The 21,055-nt window shown below is 26.9% G+C and overlaps 2 protein-coding genes across 2 annotated transcripts; one reads left to right on the forward strand and one right to left on the reverse strand.

Moving 5' to 3' along the window:
- Positions 1 to 6,641: 6,641 nt before the first annotated feature.
- On the forward strand, positions 6,642 to 8,471 carry LOC140178219 (B3 domain-containing transcription factor VRN1-like). Its single transcript, XM_072213435.1, has 4 exons — positions 6,642 to 6,745; positions 7,162 to 7,699; positions 7,812 to 7,897; positions 7,986 to 8,471. The coding sequence occupies exons 1-4, from the start codon at positions 6,647 to 6,649 to the stop codon at positions 8,229 to 8,231; spliced, it is 969 nt and encodes a 322-aa protein (XP_072069536.1). The 5' UTR covers positions 6,642 to 6,646; the 3' UTR covers positions 8,232 to 8,471.
- A 4,249-nt stretch (positions 8,472 to 12,720) lies between these two features.
- Positions 12,721 to 14,988, reverse strand: LOC112771694 (uncharacterized). The gene is made up of 3 exons (XM_025816501.3): positions 14,361 to 14,988; positions 14,073 to 14,221; positions 12,721 to 13,292 (listed from the first exon to the last, which is right to left on the reverse strand). Exons 1-3 carry the CDS (start codon positions 14,986 to 14,988, stop codon positions 13,272 to 13,274), a joined length of 798 nt encoding a protein of 265 aa, XP_025672286.2. The 3' UTR covers positions 12,721 to 13,271.
- Positions 14,989 to 21,055: the final 6,067 nt, after the last annotated feature.

Raw genomic sequence — 21,055 nt, forward strand, 5'->3', positions numbered from 1 at the left:
GTTTATTAATTTGACAATTTTTTTCATAGTCACTGGCTTCGAATCCTCTCATTTTTTTATTATTTAATAATATGGTGATCTCTCGTATTATATTTTTAAATAGAATAAAAATATAAAAAATATTAAATAATAAAAATATTTTATTAAATAATTAAAAAAATTAAAAAAATTTACTCCCTAATCTTTATGAGTTATGCTCCATAATCAATAATTTTATTTAATAGACAATATATAGTCAATAGAAAAAAAAAAGACAACAAACTAAATATTTTTAATTTTTAATAAAAAATAGCATAAAATAAATTTGTTAATTATATGTTAAATCAAAGCATTTGATTACTTCTGTCGTCAAATAAAAGGCATGGTATATAAAGAATTTAATTTTGATACATTATAAGTATAAAATTATTTTACGTGTGAATTTAATTATATAATGTTATAATAATAAAAAAAACTATTTTTAACATTAACTGCATAATAAATAATCATTTAAAAAATAATTGTAATTGTTTAACTGTATAAAATATTTTACATTGTCTTTACATAAAAATTAAACTCTATATATAAATTAAAGAAGTTAACAGAAATATAAAAAACATCTCTGTTATTAGAAAATTGAAAAATATAAAATTTTTTATCATTTATAAATTAAAAAGTAGAAAATAGAAAAAAAGTGAGATTCATTATAAAATTTAGGCACATAACAAGGAATCTTATTTTATTTTTTTTCAATTATTTGTCTAAATTAAATATTTTTCAGAAATTGTACCTAAAATTTATGCGTATATTAGGAATCTTATTTTGTTTTTTTTTCAATTTTTTGGTCTAAATAAAGTGTGAAATTTAGAAACTATGTCTGAAATTTAGCGTATAGAAAGACCCACTTTATTTAATAGGTTTAGTTGATTAAAAAAATGATATGGTTTTTCGTTACTGATACTACTGTCAGTATCACTTCAAAAATGATTTTTAATGCAAGTTTTAATTTTAAATGAATTTAGTTACTATACAGATCAAAAGTGAAACCTAAAAAATATTTCATTAAAATAATGGAACTCAAGAATTATGTATGAAATTTAGACACATTCAAAAAATCTTATTTTAATTTTTATCATTTATAAATTAAAAAGTAGAAATAGAAAAAAAAGTGAGACTCATTATAAAATTTAGGCACATAACAAGGAATCTTATTTTATTTTTTTCAATTTTTTTGTCTAAATTAAATATTTTCAAAAAATTGTGCTTGAAGTCTATGCACATATTAGGAACCTTATTTTATTCTTTTTCAAATTTTTTTGTCAAGATTAAATGTGAAATTTAAAAATCATATCTGAAATCTAGCGCATGAAAAAAACCCTCTTTATTTAATAGGTTTAATGGATTTTGAAAATGATATAGTTTCTTGTTACTAATACCACATATTAGTAACACTTTAAAAATGATTTTCAATACAAGTTTTAATTTAAACGAGTTTAGTTAATTTACAAGTCAAAAGTGTTACCTAAAAAATATTTCCTTAACATTATAGAACTCAAGGAATTATATATGAAATTTTAGCACATTTAATGAATATTATTTTTATTTTTATCATTTATTACTTAAAAGATAGAAATAGAAAAAAGTAAAACTCAGTATAAAATTTAGGTACATAACAAGAAACGTTATTTTATTCTTTTTCAATTTTTTGTCTAAATTAAATGTTTTCCAGAAATTGTGCATGAAATCTATGCGCATATTGGAAATTTTATTTTATTTTTTTTCAATTTTTTTGTCTAAATTCAATGTGAAATTTAGAAATTATGTCTGAAATCTAACGCATAGAAAGAACCCCTTTGTTTAATAGGTTTAAGGGATAGATTAAGAAAATGATATGGTTTCTCATCCCTGATACCATATGTCGATATCACCTCAAAAATGATTTTCAATACAAGTTTTAATTTTAAATGTGTTTAGTTATTGTATAAGTCAAAAGTGATGCCTAAAAAACTTTTCATTAAAATTATGAAGCTAAAAAATTATGTATAAAATTTAGGCACATTTAAAGAATTTTATTTTGATTTTTATCATTCATTACTTAAAAGATAAAAATAGAAAAAAAGTGAAACTCAATATAAAATTTAGGCACATAACAAATCATCTTATTTTATTCTTTTTAATTTTTTGTCTAAATTAAATATTTTTTAGAAATTATGCGTGAAATGTATACGCATATTAGGAACCTTATTTTTTTTTCGACATTTTTTTGTCTAAATTAAATGTGAAATTTAGAAATTATGTCTGAAATCTAGCGCATAGAATTACCTTCTTTTTTAATAGGTTTAATGAATTAAAAAAATGATATAATTTCTCATTACTAATACCACATATCAGTATTAGTTCAAAAATAATTTCCAATGTAAATTTTAATTTTAAATGAGTTTAGTTACAGTACTGGTCAAAAGTAATACTTAAAAAATATTTCATTAATATTATGGAAATCAAGAATTATGTATGAAATTTAGTTACATTTCAAGAATCTTATTTTAATTTTTATAATTTATTATTTAAAGGTAGAAATAGAAAAAAAGTGGGACTCAAAATAAAATTAGGCACATAACAAAGAATCTTCTTTTATTTTTTTTAATTTTTTGCCTAAATTAAATATTTTCAAAAATTGTGTCTGAAATCTATGGGCATACTAATTAAGAACCTTATTTTATTCTTTTTCAAATTTTTGTTATCTAAATTAAATGTAAAATTTAGAAATTATGTCAGAAATCTAGCGCATAAAAAGACCCACTTTATTTAATAGGTTTAATGGATTAAGAAAAGATTTAATTATTCTATTGGTCCTTATAGTTTCACAAAATTTTCAATTAGGTCTTTATACATTCTTTCCTTTTAATTGGGTTCCTACACCAATTTTTTTTTTCAATTAGGTCCCTCTTAGCTGTAATTGGCATAATTGTATAGGGACCTAACTAAAAAAAATTGGTGTAGGAACCAAATAAAAGAAAAAAAAGTGTAAGAACCCAAGAAAAAAAAATTAGTGCAAGGACTCAATTAAAAGGAAAAAAATATAGGGACCTAATTAAAAATTTTACGAAATTATAGGGACCAACAAAGTAATTAAACCTTAAGAAAATGATATAATTTCTTGCTCCTGATACCACATATCTTTATCACTTCAAAAATGATTTCTAATGCAAGTTTTAATTTTAAATTAGTTTAGTTACTATACAGGTAAAAAATGATACCTAAAAAATATTTCATTAAAATTATAGAACTAAAAAATTATGTATAAAATTTAGACACATTCAAATAATTTTATTTTGATTTTATCATTTATTACTTAAAAAGTAAAAATAAAAAAAAGGTGAGACTCAATATAAAATTTAGGTACATATATAAGAGGAACCTTATTTTATTTTTTATTTTTATTTAAATTAAATATTTTTCATAAATTATACCTTAAATCAATGCGCATAAAGGGAACTTTATTTTATTTTTTTATATGTTGTCGTTTTATTAGAGATATTCACTTATTATCTAAAATTTAGGCACATTCAGCGAATCTTATTTTATTTTTTTACCTTCTGTCCAAATTACTTAAATAGTAGAAATAGAAAAAACTAAGATTCGATATGAAATTTAGACACATAACAAAAAATTTTATTTTATTTTTTTAAATTTTGTTTAAATTAAATGTAAAATCCAAAAATTATACCTGAAATCTATGCGTATAGAAGGAACCTTATTTTGTTCTTTTCATATGTTGTCTTCTTATTAGAGATGTCCGCTGATTCTTTGTGAACAAGAAAAATATTCATGGCTATGACTTTCTCTAACTTCAAATAAATAAATAAATAAATATTATCTAACTTTATTTAATAAGTTTAATGAATTATGACTCGTTATTGATACTATATCAGTATCACTTAAAAAATAATATTCAATACAAATTTTAATTTTAGATAAGTTTAGTTATTGAATACACTTAAAAAATATTTTATTAGAGTTATATAATTCAAGAGAATTATGTCTGAATATTAGGCACATTCAACGAATCTTGTTTTTATTTTTATCATTTTTATTCAAATTACTTAAAAAGTAGAAATAGAAAAAAGTGGGACTCAATATGAAATTTAGGTACATAATAGAACTTTATTTTGTTCTTTTTTTAATTTTTTGTTTAAATTAAATGTGGAATTCAAAAATTATGCCTGAAATTTAGGCGAGTACAAAGACCTTATTTTTATTCTTTTTTATATGTTGTCTACTTATTAGAGATATTTTCTTATTTCTCCCAACAAAAAAATTATTTTTGGCTATGACTTTTTCTAGCTTCCAAAAAAAAAACAAGCATCATCTAACTTTATTTAAGGCCATTTGGTAAACTTTAAAAGTAATTTTTTTTAGCTTTTAACCTATGAAAAGTAGTAGTATTAATGTTTGGTGCAAATTTCAAAACCAAATTGCAGCTTTCTAAGAAACTATTTAGGAGCTTATAGAGAAATTAAAAAAAAAGACTTCTCTTATAATACTACTACTTTTTATCACATTTCTATAAAATAAGCACTTTTAAAACTAAAAATTCAAACACAAAATAACTTATTTATAAGCTACTTTTAATATAACTACTATTTATTATTTAAGTTATTTTTTAAAATGAGTTTAATTAAGCTATTTACCTAAATTGAACCTTAATAGGTTTAACTGATTATGAAAATGATGCAATTTTTCGTTACTGATACCACGTATCAGTATCACTTTAAAAATAATTTCTCATGCAAATTTTAATTTTAAATGATTTTAGTTATTATATAGGTCAAAACTGATATCTAAAAAATATTTTATTAGAGTTATAAAACTTAAGAATTATGTATGAAATTTAGGCACATTCAAAGAATCTTATTTTGATTCTTATCCTTTTTTGTCCAAATTACTTAAAATGTAAAAATAGAAAAAAATAAAACTCAACACATAATAGAAAACTTAATTTTGTTTTTAATATTTTATTTAAATTAAATTAAATGTAAAATCTTGAAATTATGACTAAAATCTATGTGCATAGAAAGAACTTTATTTTATTCTTTTTTATATATTGTTTTCTTATTTAAGATAGGGAGACATTTATATAAAAATGCTTAAAACATCTTTTTTTAAATACGATTTTTAATAATTAAAATTTAACCTATATAATCAATTAAATTGTGTTATTTTTGTCAAAAGTAGATCAAACAAACTTATTTGACTAAAAAATCGATAAATCAAATCTTGAATCGTTCTAAATTAATATTCTTTTTTATAGAAAATAGCTATAATACTCTTATATAAAAAATGACTAAAACATTCTTATTATATATATTAATTTTAAAAATCCTAAATTCTAATTGAATGATGGCATAAAGAAAAGAGAAAGATTAGGATTTAGAGTTTTTAAAATATATAATAGAAATATTTTAAATCATTTTCTATAATAGGAGTATTATAGTCATTTTTATAAAAATATTAACTTAAATTGGTTCAATATTTAGTTTATCGATTTTTCGGTCAAATTGATTTATTTCATCTAATTTTGACAAAAATAACACAGTTTGATCAATTATATAGGTTGAATTATAATTATTATAAAAACATCTTTAAAAAAAGGCATTTTAAGCGTCTTTATGTGTGTAGTTCCCTTTAAGATATCCACTGATTTTTTGTGAACAAAAAGAACATTCATGGCTATGACTTTTTCTAGTTTCGAAAAAAATAATCATCATCTAGGTTTATTTAATAGGTTTAATGAATTATGAAAATGATACGGTCTCTCTTACAGATACCAAACCAGTATCACTTAAAAAGTTAATATTTAATGCAAGTTTTAATTTTAATTGAGCTTAATTACTGTAGAGGTAAAAAATGATACATAAAAAATATTTTATTAGAGTTATAGAATTCAAGAATTATATCTAAAATTTAGGCACATTCAAGAAATTTTATTTTAATTTTTATCATTTTTTATTCAAATTACTTAAAAAAATGGAACTCAGTAAGAAATTTAAGCACACAACAACAGAAACCTTATTATATTCTTTTTCAATTTTTTGTCTAAATTAAATGTGCGATTCAAAAATTATGCCTGAAATCTAGGTTGTGAACAAAAAAATCATTATTGGCTATAACTTTTTTTAGCTTTCAAAAAAATAAGCATTATCTAGCTTTATTAATAGGTTTAATGAATTATGAAAATGATACCGTTTTTTGTTACTTATACTACATATCAGTATTACTTTAAAAATGATTTCTCATGCAAGTTTAATTTTAAATTAGTTTAGTAATGATATAGATCAAAAGTGATATTTAAAAAATATTTTATTATAGTTATAAAACTTAGAATTATGTATGAAATTTAGACGCATTCAAAAAATCTTATTTTGATTTTTATCCTTTTTTGTTTAAATTACTTAAAATATAAAAATAAAAAAATGAAATTCCGTATGAAATTCAAGCACATAATAGAAAATTTAATTTTGTTCTTTTTAATTTTTTATTTAAATTAAATTTAAAATCCAAAAATTAAACCTGAAATTTAGGAAAAGAACTTTATTTTTTTTTATATGTTGTCTTCTTATTTAAGATATCCATTGATTCTTTGTGAATAAGAAGAATATCCATAACTATGGATTCCTTTAACTTTCAAAGAAACAAGAATTCTCTTTCTACTGCTATCCGTTTCTTTAAGATTATTCTCAGAAAAAGCCTTGATGATGGATATCTTGTGAGAATTTTCTTCCTTTCCTATCCTCTTTTTATCTTTCACTGTTTTTATTTTACACATACAAAATTTTTTCATGTATACTTCTCGTGTTTCACTATTTTTGTCAAATTTTCTATGTGAGGTAACAATCACACACATGTATGGTTTCTTTTCTTACCAGCATAATATGCTCCTCAATATTTATGTTTTTTAGTTTTGAATTTTTTATTGTTATTTAGTTAGTTAGTTAGAGTAGTAACTGAATCAACAAAGCTACTGTTAGTGTTAGGGAAGGATAATTCTTAGAAGGTTGTTAAGAGGTTGAGTAATACAAATAGAGTGAGTCGAATCAAGTTTTGTTTATCTGGCCAATTTTGTGTTATGATTGTGAGTTTTGCTAAGTATGGTTACCAACAACAGTTTCATTGGCATTGCAGAAAATACCAAACAAGTTCTGTAGAAAATATGGTGGTGATATGCCAAATCCAGTGCAACTCCAGCCTCCAGATGGCACTGAATGGAGAATAGATTGGACTAATCGTGATGGTGAGATTTTGTTTGAAAAGGGTTGGAAAGAGTTTGCTACATTTTACACTTTGGAGAATGGTCATGTGTTGTGGTTTGAGTACAATGGAACTTCTAACATCAAAGTAAACATATTCGACATGAGTGCCCTCGAAATTGATTATCCTTCCAATGGCCGAATCGGGGATGACAACTCGGTTGAGATTTTGGATGAACCGCCGCCACGAAGGGGCCGGGGCCGGCCGAAGAAAAAAGTGATAGCAGAACCAAAGCAATCATGTGCTTCTACAAGCAAAATAATGAAAAGTGCCATCAAAACTAAAGATATAGATAAAAATCCCAATACACAAAACTTGAAGCTGCATGTCGAGAATGAAAAAGATGGTCAATCTGAAGAGACAGCAGATCTTAAGCTGCCAATAGTTCAACGTGCCATACCAGATATGGATGGTTGTTTCATAATCTCATCATTCTTTCATTTTTTGGATTCTACTTTTTTTTTATTTTCTTTGTTGCTAAAATGCATAAATACCTTGTTTATGGTTATGGTACACATTTGAAGTTATTAGAGAAGCAAAGAAGTTCAAGTCGAAAAATCCTTCTTTTGCCATAAAGATTAAGCAAATGCACCAAACAGGATCACCAGCAGTAAGTTGATGCATCTGTGCAAACTTTGTATGTCATGCAAAATTGAGACTGTTGTGAACCATGATGAAATATTCTGATATGATTGCAGAATCTTCCAGTTTGTTTCTTCAGAATGTACTTCGAGAACACGAAGCAGTATGCAATTCTACGAGTTGGAAAGAAGCAGTGGCATGCAACATTGATCTATTATCCATATAGGAAGACTGCTCTTATCTCTAGTTGGCGCTTGTTCCTTGAAGAAAATAACTTAAAAGCCGGAGATGTTTGTATCTTTGAGCTCATTAACAGACAACGTCCAGATCTTCAGGTTCATATTCGTCGAAGCCATGATTAGCGAATGGCTTTGCTTACTTGTGTTGCAGATCAATGGAGTATGTTCAGGGATCAAGAGTTGTAACAGAGTCATAGTTTTCATCATACTAAATGGTTGCATTGCAGTGTTATCTCCTTACTACCATAACTAGAAATATATCAGTGATCCATGCATGTAGAATTATATATTGTTGGTAGTATAAGATGTTATTTGGACAAAGTACCTAATCAAAAGTTGCCCAACTACTTATTTTCAAAGCAATTTATGGTTTGGATCCTATTTCACTCATTCTCCCTCATTTATTATACTTGTCACTTTTTAGAAAGTTACTAATTATTTGCAGAGTTGCAGTAATTCCATACAAAATTCCAATGTAAATAACTTTTAATGGGTGTATAACTTTTTTTAATTCATTGTATTGGAATAATTGATAAATTGGTACAAGTTTATTATGTCATATTTAAACAAACCTAAAATAAAAGTTAATTTTGCTTACTTTATGTAAGATATAGGTATGAATATGTCCATAAGTTCTGTCAAATTTGTTGAGAATATGTCCCATTACAATACACAATCTTGTGTATGAAATACGATCCACAGGTACTTTTCTAATTTCTGATTTGTAGTGAGAACAACACTGCAACAATTAAGTGTGAAATGTGAACAAAAACATGAATCCATTGTCACAACTCTTAATGACTAACATAAATAAGCATTCATGACTAACATTCAAGTTTGATTTTAACAAAGTGGAGTGACACATTTTTTAACCAAATTTCTTGATACAAGAACTCCTGATACTCTAAAGAATGCCTAATTAAGCATCCCTTAGAAAAATATGAGCATCAAGTTCTGCACCTTCTCTGTAAACAAGCTCAAAGATACAAATGTCTCCGGCTTTCAAGTTATTTTCTCGAGCGAACGAGACCGAACCGGCGGACAAAATGGCAATTTTCCTAGTCGGATAATAGATCAATGTTACAGGCCACTGCTTCTCTCTGTTGCGTAGATTTACATACTTTGTTTTCTTAAAAGTGTTTTCTGAAGAAGACTGCTGGAATGCTCTGCATCATACATTATGTGTATATATATTTCATCACCATTGTTCAGAACAAAGTAACAGAATTTTTGCATGACATGAAATGTTTCTGACAGAGATAAATGTGTCAACTTACTGGTGAAGATCCAGATAGTTGAGTTTGCCTTATCTTGGTTAAGAAAGAGGGATTATTTGACTTGAACTTCCTTGCTTCTTGAACAACTTTACATGTGCACCATAAAAATTTGCATAAAAGTTACTTGTAGCTAAGTTCAAGCTTCAAACAACACAGTAATTTTTATTCATTTGAACGAAATTTAAACGCAGCCTAAGAACAATAAGATATTTATTGCATAGTTACATGAAATGCAATACGCCATAAGTCATAGTTACAAATTCACCAAATATTTATAGAAGGAGATGATACTTCTGCTGCTGCTTTCAATTTTTTCCTCAGTTGGCCTCGACCTCTTCGTGGCGGTTCATTCTCAACTTTAACCATGTTGTCATCATCAATGTGTTCCTTGGAAGGATAGTGTATTCCAGGGCACGTTTCACTACTTCAGTTTTGGCAGAACTTGTGAACATTATTAAACTATTCTTCCACCTTAACCCATGACAACAATAAAGAAGTTTCGTGACCTACAAATTTAACTCAACAGAATATATAAATTTAATTACAATTTTAGTCTTTATTATCTTATCTTTAGTTGTTCTTATCTTATCTTTATTTGTTTTTATCTTTCATAGCTCTATATATATTTAGTTTTACTTTATAATTTATAACACACTTCAATACAATATTCAATTAAGGATGCCTTCTCTTGGTGTGTTGGGTCACTTGATCAATCTTTTTGGTTTGACAATTGGAGTATTGAGGGCCCAATTGCTCAAGATGTCCCTTTTGTACATATATCTGACTCTGATTTAACTATTAGAGACGTTTGGAAAGATGGTCAATGGAATCTCCATGATATTTTCTCTATCATTCCAGAAGATGTCAAACAGCGTTTGAATGCTTATAATCCGGATTTGAATGCTGGAGAGAGTTCGGGTTGGTCGTGGGGTGTGGCATCTTCTAGACTCTACTCAGCTAGGAGTGGGTACAGTTGGCTAGCCAAAAGAAAGTTTGACTGGAATGAGCATGATAATTGGTTGTGGGTATGGCGTCTGCATATTCCTGAGAAGTATAAGTTCTTGATTTGGCTCAGTCTCCATAATGATATTCCTACAGCAGAGTTTCGTTTAGGTCGTGGTTTAGCTTTATCTAGCATCTGTCATCGGTGTCAGAATGGTTCTGAATCCACTCTTCATTGTCTTCGGGAGTGCCCTAGTGCCAAGGAGGTCTGGACCCTTTTAGGCTTGTATTCAGATAACTCGAATTTACATGATTGGCTCTACAGAAGTGCAAGGAGTGGATATGCTTTTCTTTTCTTTTCGACTATCTGGTGGATTTGGAGAAGCAGAAATCATGACTTATTTAATATAGATGATTCATGGAGTGCTAGTAAAGTGGTGAGTTTGATTCGTAGTTCAGTAAGGGAGTTTCACACTATTTTTGCTATGCATCAATCTCTGTCTCCTCCTTCACTTTGTTTGCATTGGGTTCCACCTCCAGTTCATTCTGTTAAATTGAATTGTGATGCTAGTTGGTTTGCTCCTTCTGGCTATGCTGGTTTTGGTTGTATTATTCGCAATCCTGATGGATGTTGGTTGAAAGGTTGCACTGGAAAAGTCGAAGTGTGCAGTGTTCTTTTTGCTGAATTGTATGCAATTTGGAGAGGTTTACTTCTTGCTTGGGAGAGTGGATTTCGTGAGGTTATTTGTGAAACAGACTGTTTAGAAGCTCTTTTCTTGGTAAACCAAAGAATGCTTAGTAAGGATATTCCGGAATGGGATTTGGCAAAGCATATTCAGGAGGTTATGAATTGGAATTGGAGAGTCTCTATTCTTTTAATTCAGAGGACTGCAAATAGTGTTGCAGATTGTATGGCTAAAGCAGCTGCTTCTGTCGCGGACATTCATTCGAATTGGAGCCAACCATGGAGTGAGCTTCAACATCTAATAGATTTAGATATGACCCTAGCCAATTAATTTGGTTTTGTCTCTTTTTTCTTTCTTTTCTATTTAGTCACCAAAAAAAATACAATATTCAATTTAATCAATCAACAACTAATAAAAGTTTTTTTCTTTGTTTTTCTATTCTTTCACAATTTTATCAAACATTTTACTTGTACAAGGAGATGGTGTCTTTATGCTGCTTTCTCTGTTTTCCTCGGCCAGCCTAGTGGCGGCAGTTCATTCAAGATCTCAATCGAATCATCATCGCTGATGTGATCCAAGGAAGGATAGTCTATTTCAAGGCAAGTCATGTCAAAAATGTGTACTTCAATTTTAGAAGTTTTATTGTACTCAAACCACATCATATGGCCATGATCCAAAGAGTAATATGAAGCAAATTATTTCCAACCATTTTCAAATTGAATCGCACCATCACACTTAGACCAAATTATTCAAATTATTTTCAGATACACTGGATTTGGAACACCGTCACCGTATTTCATACTGAACTCTTTTGGAAACTTCTGCAATTCAAATGAAAGTATGAAACTAGTCTTAGTAATAAGCATAAATGAAGAAACCCTTACAAGGGAAAAATCACAAAGAGAAATGCATGCATTAAATAATATTATAAGTAAAGAGGATATGTAGTGAAGAAAATGCTTACGAGTTTCCATCTTCAAGGCTTTGTCTGAGAACAATCTTGAAGAAACAGATCACAGAGGAAGGAGAATGCTTGTTTCTTTGGAAACTAGAGGAAGCCATGGATATTCTTCTTGTTCACAGAAGTGATAAACCAAAAAGCGAAAGAAGATGACAGCCACAGAAGTGATAAACCAAAAACTATGTTTAAACTCTTAATTACAGGGGATTAAAATGATAGTGGTAGTTAAAAATGGTTTTATCTTTAATGTATCAATAAGGTTCTTAAATTTGGAAAAGACTCAAAAATTATTTTAAAAGAATTCTTAACCTCTTCAATTGTTATAAATTTTATTTGATAAATAAAAAAAATTCTCTCCAAATAGAAAGCACAAATTTAGTATATATTAGTATTCTAAAAAAAATCTTACAAATATTGAAATTATAATTATTTTATATTTTATTAATCTTCAATCTTTTTTATGATATACTATTTTACTGCGTTCATGGATTAGATTCATAGGTAAATTACAATTTTGAATCAAATCCATGAAAAATTCTGCCTCATTTTTTTTATCCTTATACCAAACACAACGAACCTTGTCTTTCACTTTGAGAAGATATCAATGCAACCATGAAGAGACAAAACAAGAAATAAAATCAAAACACTCAGTTCATACATATATATAACTGGTCCAAACCAAAAAGGATTGGATACGGTAGAAGTTTGATTCAACAAAAAAGAAGAAAAAAGGTGATACATTCTTCACGAAATTAACTTTATTTAAGAATTATGAGCTCTTAGTTCTTGGAGTTATAATACATTAGTCTAGCATTGGGCTCTACAAATATGAACATCAAACAGATCTTTTTTATTGACGAGCTCAAAAACACAAACATCTCCAGCTTCTAATTTACTGGCTCTAGCAAAAGAGTTCCAACCAGCCAAAATAAAGGTGTTTTTCGATGACGGATTGTAGATTATCGTAGCAGGCCACGACTTCTTTCCGAATTGTAACTTTACATCCTGCTGATTCTTTTTAAAATACTTTCTGTAGAAGATAGCTGATAAACACCGCATCACATCCCATTTTTGAATCAGTATGGTCAAAAATAGTTATAAACTTACAATTTGTAAAACTAAGTATAAACTAGCACTCAGAAGTTTGCATGGCATATTATGTTTTGTCATCGATAAAATATATCGAAATAAACTTACAGGACTTGATCTCTTTGGATCACTGTCTCTTATCTTGACCATAAAAGAGGATTCTGTGAGTTGAGCTCCTTAACTTCTTTGAAGAGCTGAATTCCATGAGTCACTGGTTTGAAAAGTGATTCTGATACCATAACAGAATTGTAAAAAATTAGCATGAATTTTACTTGTGGAGAATTTTGGATACAAGTTATATCTATAGGGTTGGAGACCAACACAAATTTTAGCATAAGATTAGTTTGTACAACAAATTGTGGTTACATTAAGGACCAAATACATAGTCACTGCATTCATAAGCTAACTCCATTTTTAGCCAAAACTAACAATAATTTTCTTGAGATTGGAATTCTGCTACTATAAATGTTTCAAGGAAGGGAAGAATTAAAGATTTTAAAATGGATTCCAAGTCAAACACGGGGTCAATTAATTTTTAATATAATTTTTTTTACGAGGATAATGCTAAATTTTATTCCATTTTTAAAGTTAATTATGTTTTCAATATTGTACTCATATCTTAATTTTTTACAGAATAACATGGCTTAAGAATTCCTAAACATCAAGCACCGGATCTTTTCTATTGATGAGCTTAAACAAACAAACATCTCCGGCTTGTAATTTACTGGCTCGAGCAAAAAGGTTCCAACCAGCAGAGATAAAGGCATCACATGATGATGGCCTACAAATCAACTTAGCAGGGAACAACTTCTTTCCAAATCTTATATTTGCATTTTGGGGGTTATTTTCAAAATACTTTCTGAAGAATTTAGTTGGAAAGTACTGCAGCACATCATATTTATGTCATCATGGTTAGAAATAAGTAACAAAGTTTGGAAGAATGATAGCACATGGAAGTTCACATGATACATAATTTTCAACATGGATATATGTATTAACCTATACTTACACATGGTGCTCTCGATTGTGACCGTTGCGTTATCTTGATGATGAAAGAGGGCTTTTTCCACTTAAACTTCTTAGCTTCTTTCAGAGATTCAGGTCTTGTAGGACAGGGCCTAACAGAAGATAAAGAATCTTTTCCTCTATTCCTTTTGCCTTGTACATATGAAACAAAGAATCAGAAACTATCACTATAATGTACACTATAATGTACAAAAAGCAGTTGCAAGTTGTAACTTAAAAACAACGGTTGAATCCACAAAAGGAAAGGATGATCTAATTGTGAGACACATACCATTAGAATCTTGATTGACAGAGACTGGCATCTCATGGTTTTTTTCTTTGGATTTAATATTGTGCAAACTGAGGCTTCTTTCCAAATCCCTGATTTGTGTGTCATTTTTCAACTGTCTACCTTTAGAAGCAGATGACACTAGTGCTCTCAGTTTTTTTCTCAGTTGGCCCTGGACATCTCTTGGCAATTGTTCATACAATCTTTTCTTCTGTCGTCCCTGGTTAAGTCTCATGTTTTGGGTGTTAGAACTGCTATCCACATCTCTTGGTTCTTCTGGCCTTTTCACCGGCTGCTGCTGACCCCTGCGTGGCAGCTGCTCTTTGATTTGATCATTGGCAGGATACTCTATTTGGAGGCAACTCATGTCAAATATGTGTACTTTAATGTGAGAAGTTCTAATATTATACTTAAACCATAACAAATGGCCATGATCAAGAGAGTAATATGCAACAAACTCTTTCCAACCCTTTTTAAACAAAATTTCACCATCATGATTAGTCCAATCTACTCTCCATTCAATATCATCTGGAGGGTTAAGATACAATGAGTTTGATAGGCCAGAACCATATTTTTCAGTGAACGTTATTGGTAATTTCTGCAATGTTATGAACCTGGTGTTAGCAACCATAATAACAATAAGGTGACAAACATTGGTATGTCTTCACCAAGATGTTGACATGTATTATGTTAAATAGTTTAGTCAAATATATCAAACTATTTAACGATTTTCGGTTATCATCTTCTTATAATAATAACATTAAACTCCCAATTCATCCTTCACTGATAATTATAAATAGTGCAGTAAAATAGTCCAAACATATTAGTCCTAAATTTTGTATGTAGGTAAAGATTAATTTTTTACCTATTTTAAAGGAGAGACTAATTTCAAATTTTGAGGGGCTATTTTGCAGCATTATTTGCATAGTTAGAGACTAGGAGTGAAATAAAAAAAATGTTAAAGGACGGAATTGTCCAACATAAAAATTGATAGGGATCAAATCAGTAATAACAAATCAGAACTCATGCATAACGAAAAATGATGATGAATATGATAATTTTTTAAATCACCCCAATATGTCTTATGATATTTCCTAGTCTTGATTAGTAAAAGTGTTACTTAGATCATTTTTCATTAATAATAATGTAGATTTAATCGTAATTAATTTTGTAGTAAAAATATATATGGAGTACATAAAATATAACGACTAACAAATATGTTTTTAGGTTTTCATTTATCTTATGTATTTTTTATTTTTTATGTATTTCTGCTACAAAATTAATTATAATTAAGCCTACATTATTGTAAATAGAAAATGATCTAGATAACAAGAAGAAGGAGTTTACTATTATTATATGTGCAGCTAAGAAGCCATGCATGTGTGTTGTTCTATGAAAAAAATGTTTATAAACGAAAAAAATTATATATATGGAGGAATAAAGAGAGAAATTTTTTGTTAACTAAACAATATCTCAAAAGATAAACAGATTAAGAAAAAAATAAAAGAGGAGATGGAAAAGACGAAAAAATGCTTACAAAGACTTCATCTTGAAGATCTTGTTTGAGAATAATCTTAAAAAAATAAATCACAGTAGAAGTAGAAATAGAAGGAAAGTACTTGTTTTGTTGACAGCTAGAAGAAGCCATAGCAAATGGATGATGGATGGATTTAACTATTGTTGAGACTCAGAATCTTTCTCACCCAGTATTCCTTAAATAACCTTATTTTGGAATAACAATTAAATTAAAAAAATAACAAGTGAGTACTAAAATAAGTTATATATATTTTACTTTATTTTTAATATAAAATTTATATTTTCATATGTATTATATATATAAATAATTTTAATATATATTTAATATAATTTAATAAATTAAAAAAAAAGTTAGGACAGATTCCTTTATAATTGATTGCAGAGTTATATAACGTTAATTGATGATGGTGTTATTAGAAAAATAAAAAAAATAGTTAAAATTTATTTTATAACTATTTTTGTCTAATTTTTCTCTTTGCTATCAAATATTTTTGAAATGATAATATGAAATGTGGTTAGACAAACTAAACAAAAGGAGAAGGTGCATAATGAAATAGCACGATAAATGTTAGTACATAGAATAAAAGGTGAATACTAATAATCAATTGAGTTAAGTTAGACTTGATTTGATAAAATTTTTATCTTTTAAAAGTAATTTATAAAAATTAGTTTTAAATATAATTTTTTAAAAATGGTAGTATTTATATTTAATAAATTAAAAATAATTTTTAATAAACATAAGTAATAACAAGTGGGTCTGGTAAAATAATTTTTAAAATTTAAAAATATTATAATAAATATTAATGTATGAATTAAATTTAAATATTAATTAATATATGAAATTATACTAATTTTTTTAATTTTGATAAATATAAGCAAATTTTAAATTTTTTTAAATGCTTTTAAAAGTACTTTAAACTTTTAAAAATTACAAATACACTCACATAATTTTTTTTATTTACTAAATATAAAATAAAGTGCTTATACTTTTATACCTTTTTGAAAAATTTTACTAAACCAAATCTTAGTGTGTTTGATAATAGATTATTACTTATGAAGATATCGAAAAATAAAGACAGACAAAGATGTTAGATAATTAAATCAAGAATATTTTAAGAAAAATATAAATATAACATCCTAGAATATTGAAAAAATTCAAAATCAAATTGAATTGAAATTGAAACCAAGTTGTATCTTAAATTAGAAGGTGGTAGAAACGGACAAGAATCCAAGTTATTTTTCTAGTGCAAGACAACACAATATTTATGAAGAGCGAGGAATCATGATTGAAAGCTTCACGTTGATGACTAAATCTAAAGGATTTGAAGCAAATTTGAATAAATAACTTGATTAGTAAAAGTTTTTACTAACTTCATGAAATATTACAACTGTACTTAGTTATTATAAAAACAACAATGTTAGGAACCAACTCTATATAAGCCAAGAATCAGCCAACTAGTAAACTAGAGGCACCGGTAACTTTAACCGGATGTTGCTATTGATAGGCACACAGATGTTTCTTTTTCTTGTAAATTGGATGGTTTTTGATATGATTTATATGTTTCATGTGTTACGCATTAATAAAACATAATTAATTATGGAACTAACTAATTAATGATCAAAGGATCTGTTCCGTGATTTTCTCCTATCACTAGCGTATCTTCCCTCATGTTTTGAATGTGGTCAACAATAATTTAAAAAACAAATTAAATTATAAATTAATAAAACTAATTATAATTAATTATGTTGTTCCATTCTTGGCTGATTATTAGTTAGTTCTATATACTTTTCCTTATAAAAATTATTATTTTATTATAAAACTTTGCCCGTATAAAGGCTTGAACACATTTACTTTAATCATATCTCTATATGAATGAAAATACATTGAGTTGTTAGAAATTCTCTTCTCCTATGTCAGTGTGTTGGTGAATTTGAGAGATGAAAAATGATAGTATTATTTAAGTGAGTGAGTGGTCCTAAGACTAATAAAGTGTGGGTATTATACTTATATTTAGTATCGGTTAATCCAGAGCCAAGTATTTGAGAGTTTGTGAAGTGTAAGAGAGTTCTCACATAATTATTTGTTCATGGAATCAGTATAGCAAACACTTTTAATGTTGTGTGGTTTAGTCCCAAATTAGATGAAAAACGTGATTACTAAGAGACTTTGATGTCTACTCATTTGAATGCTTATATCCTGTAAAACTTCATTGAATTGGGCTTGCGAGAAGGAGTTGATGCTACCCAATAGAAAAAAAAATCAATTGGCATTGTCTCAAATTTACCAAAGTGTATATTATACAGTATTGGCAAAATAGCAAATGCCAAAAGTGCAAAAGAAGTATAAAACAGGTTAAAACTGTCATACAAATGCATAGATAAAGTTCAAAAAGCAAAGTTACCATCTTTAAAAAGAGAATATAAAAGGTACTAGATGTCTAACTCAAAAACTGTTAAGCAATATTCCCAGTAGCAAAGTGGTGAAAAAAAATTTTTACACTATGCTGAAGTATGGTCATATGGCGACTATAATATTAGAGTCCCACGATATGGATACTATGATGATTACAGAGTTGTAAGAAACTATGGAAAGTCATATTAGCATAATATTAGAGAAGTTAGAAAAATCAATTGAAGAAGTCCTGAAAAGACGAGTGAATTTAAACAATGGTGCAGAATCAAACCGTACCCAAGAAGGACGAGACCGTACTTTCAATTTTTAAAGTAGATGTAGAGAAAGTTCCAGACATAGAGGTCATGATAATCACAGGAATAGAAGTTATAGTAATTTTACATCATCTAATCAAGAAAGAGATGGAATAAATTTCAGGTTTGTCAACCAAATAAGAAGTCGAGGCAATTTTTATCAAGAACGAACTAATTTCAACTGCTTTCATTGTGAAAATATGGACATAAAATGGTAGACTGCAAAATCAAAATAATGAATAATAATCAAGCACACGTTGCAAAAAATTAACATCAAAATATTGATGATAATCCGCATATTCAAACTTTATTTTTTACATGTGACTCATATGCTGAAGATAAAAATATATGATACTTGGATAATGATTGTAGTAATCATATATCTGGTAGAAAATTTTCTATTGAAGTTTGGTAATAGTACAAAGATCCTTATTGAAGGAAAAGAACAAATACCAATTAGATTGAATGATTATTCTCTGAATTATATTTTTGATGTTTTCTATACTTCTGAACTTGATTACAATTTATTGAGTACGGGGCAGTTATTTGAGAACGGATATAAAATAATCCATTAAAAGATTAAAAGATTTCAAGAAGAAATATACTATCTCTCCAATGTTTTGAGTGTATTTCTTAAATCTTTTGGGTGTATTTCTATAACCGTTTGGATGTATTTCTGTAATCATTTCAGTAACAGTTTGGGTGTATTTCTGTAATTGTTTGGGATATTTTTGTAATCGTTTGGGTGTATTTCTGTAATCATTTGGGTGTATTTTTGAAATTTCATTATCTTCAAAACAATTTCAAAACTTGATTTCATAAATCATGAAAATCGAAAAAAAAAAACGAAACAAGAAGGAGATCTAACAAATTTGGCAAGAAATTCGAAAAAAAGAAACAAATCTTTTGAAAAATGAAAGTTATATATTTGCGCGTTAATTGATTTGAATTGATTTAAAAGTCTATTAGAGAGGTATGTAACATAAGCAGCGCGTAGTGGGTTTTGTTTTTTTTTAGACTTATAAAGCTTGTAAGCACAAAACATTTATATATAGAGATTAATCCTAAATATAAAATTAGAATTGGAAATTAAGTTGCACCCTAAATTAGATAATAAAAATAATAAGAATGTAAGTTATTTTTTTAATGCAAGACAATATAATATTTATGAAGAAGGATGAAATATGAATTGAAAGTTTCAAGTTAATAGTTAAATTTAAAAAATTTATAGTAAATTTGAATAAAAAATTTGACTAATCAAAATTTTTATTAAATTTATAAAATATTACAAATACAATATGAATAAAAATATATTGAATTATTAAAAATTCTCTTATTCTTTGTGAATATATTGGTGATTTAAAAAATAATATAATAATATTATTTAAGTGAGTGAGTAATCTGAGAGTAATAATAAAATTGGATATTATACTTAAAAAAATGATATAGGATAGAATATGTGTAAGTACATTATAAATTTGTGGATTAGCTTTTATTCTATTTTGTTTATTGTTTTGTGTTTTGTGTTTTCTATTTTTATTTTTTATAACATGTTCCATTTATAATTGTGTTGAATTTTTACTTAAAAAAAATTAGAGAAATTAATTATATTTTATCATTAGTTAATTGATAATATGAAATATGTCATTAACTAACCTTATTTGGAAAAAAATGGAACTTAATTAGGAGGGTTTGATCATCAGATAAAAATTATAAGATCAATTTGATTATTTTCTCTATCTATAAACCAAATTGATTATTAGATAAAAGTTGGAAACTAGTTTAATTATTATTCAATTTAGTTACCAATTTAAAATATTTTATGCTATTAAATTTTAATATTATGTTTAATAACTTACAATTAGAATAATCAAATTTTAACTGCTTTGTTAAAGTATAAATTGATTATTATCGTATATTGTTGATTCGTAATTTTAGTTAAGAATTACAAAACTCACGTCATTATATATCTCTTTCATTTAGACAAATTCTTTCATATATATTTACAAATAAAAAATTTAAATAATTAATTTACACTTTATATGATCAAACCAAACATATCATTAACAATATTATAATTCATAACATACCTGAGCTATATGAATATTCAACTTATTATGGGTAGCAAAACAATAGAGTTATGCAAGTTGCAAAATTAAGTGATTAACTGAAAAAAAAATACTAAATTAATAAGTCCTCAACTTTATGCATGTAAATAATTATATAATGAATTTACATTTTAATAAAAAGATTAAAATTTATTTATTCTAATTACGATTTATTGCAACATAATTAAAATTTAATAGCATAAAATATTTTTTTCAAATTAGTTGCTAATAAGGATAACAATTAAATTCTTCTTATAATTTTTGCTTAATGATAAAATTGGCAAATTGATTAAAACCATATTTCCTACAAGTTAGCTTGCCTAGTGGCATGGTATAATTTCAGTTTGG

Source organism: Arachis hypogaea, chromosome 13 (assembly GCF_003086295.3).
Source record: "Arachis hypogaea cultivar Tifrunner chromosome 13, arahy.Tifrunner.gnm2.J5K5, whole genome shotgun sequence".
Lineage (NCBI taxonomy): Eukaryota > Viridiplantae > Streptophyta > Magnoliopsida > Fabales > Fabaceae > Arachis > Arachis hypogaea.

Coding starts and splice junctions, on each gene's coding strand:
- LOC140178219 (XM_072213435.1), top strand. CDS start 6,647: ATGGATTCCTTTAACTTTCAAAGAAACAAGAATTCTCTTTCTACTGCT. Junction 7,700..7,811: donor TGCCATACCAGATATGGATG/GTTGTTTCATAA, acceptor ACACATTTGAAG/TTATTAGAGAAGCAAAGAAG. Junction 7,898..7,985: donor ACCAAACAGGATCACCAGCA/GTAAGTTGATGC, acceptor ATATGATTGCAG/AATCTTCCAGTTTGTTTCTT.
- LOC112771694 (XM_025816501.3), bottom strand. CDS start 14,988: ATGGTTGCTAACACCAGGTTCATAACATTGCAGAAATTACCAATAACG. Junction 14,222..14,360: donor TGTCAATCAAGATTCTAATG/GTATGTGTCTCA, acceptor CATATGTACAAG/GCAAAAGGAATAGAGGAAAA. Junction 13,293..14,072: donor CACAATCGAGAGCACCATGT/GTAAGTATAGGT, acceptor TTATGGTATCAG/AATCACTTTTCAAACCAGTG.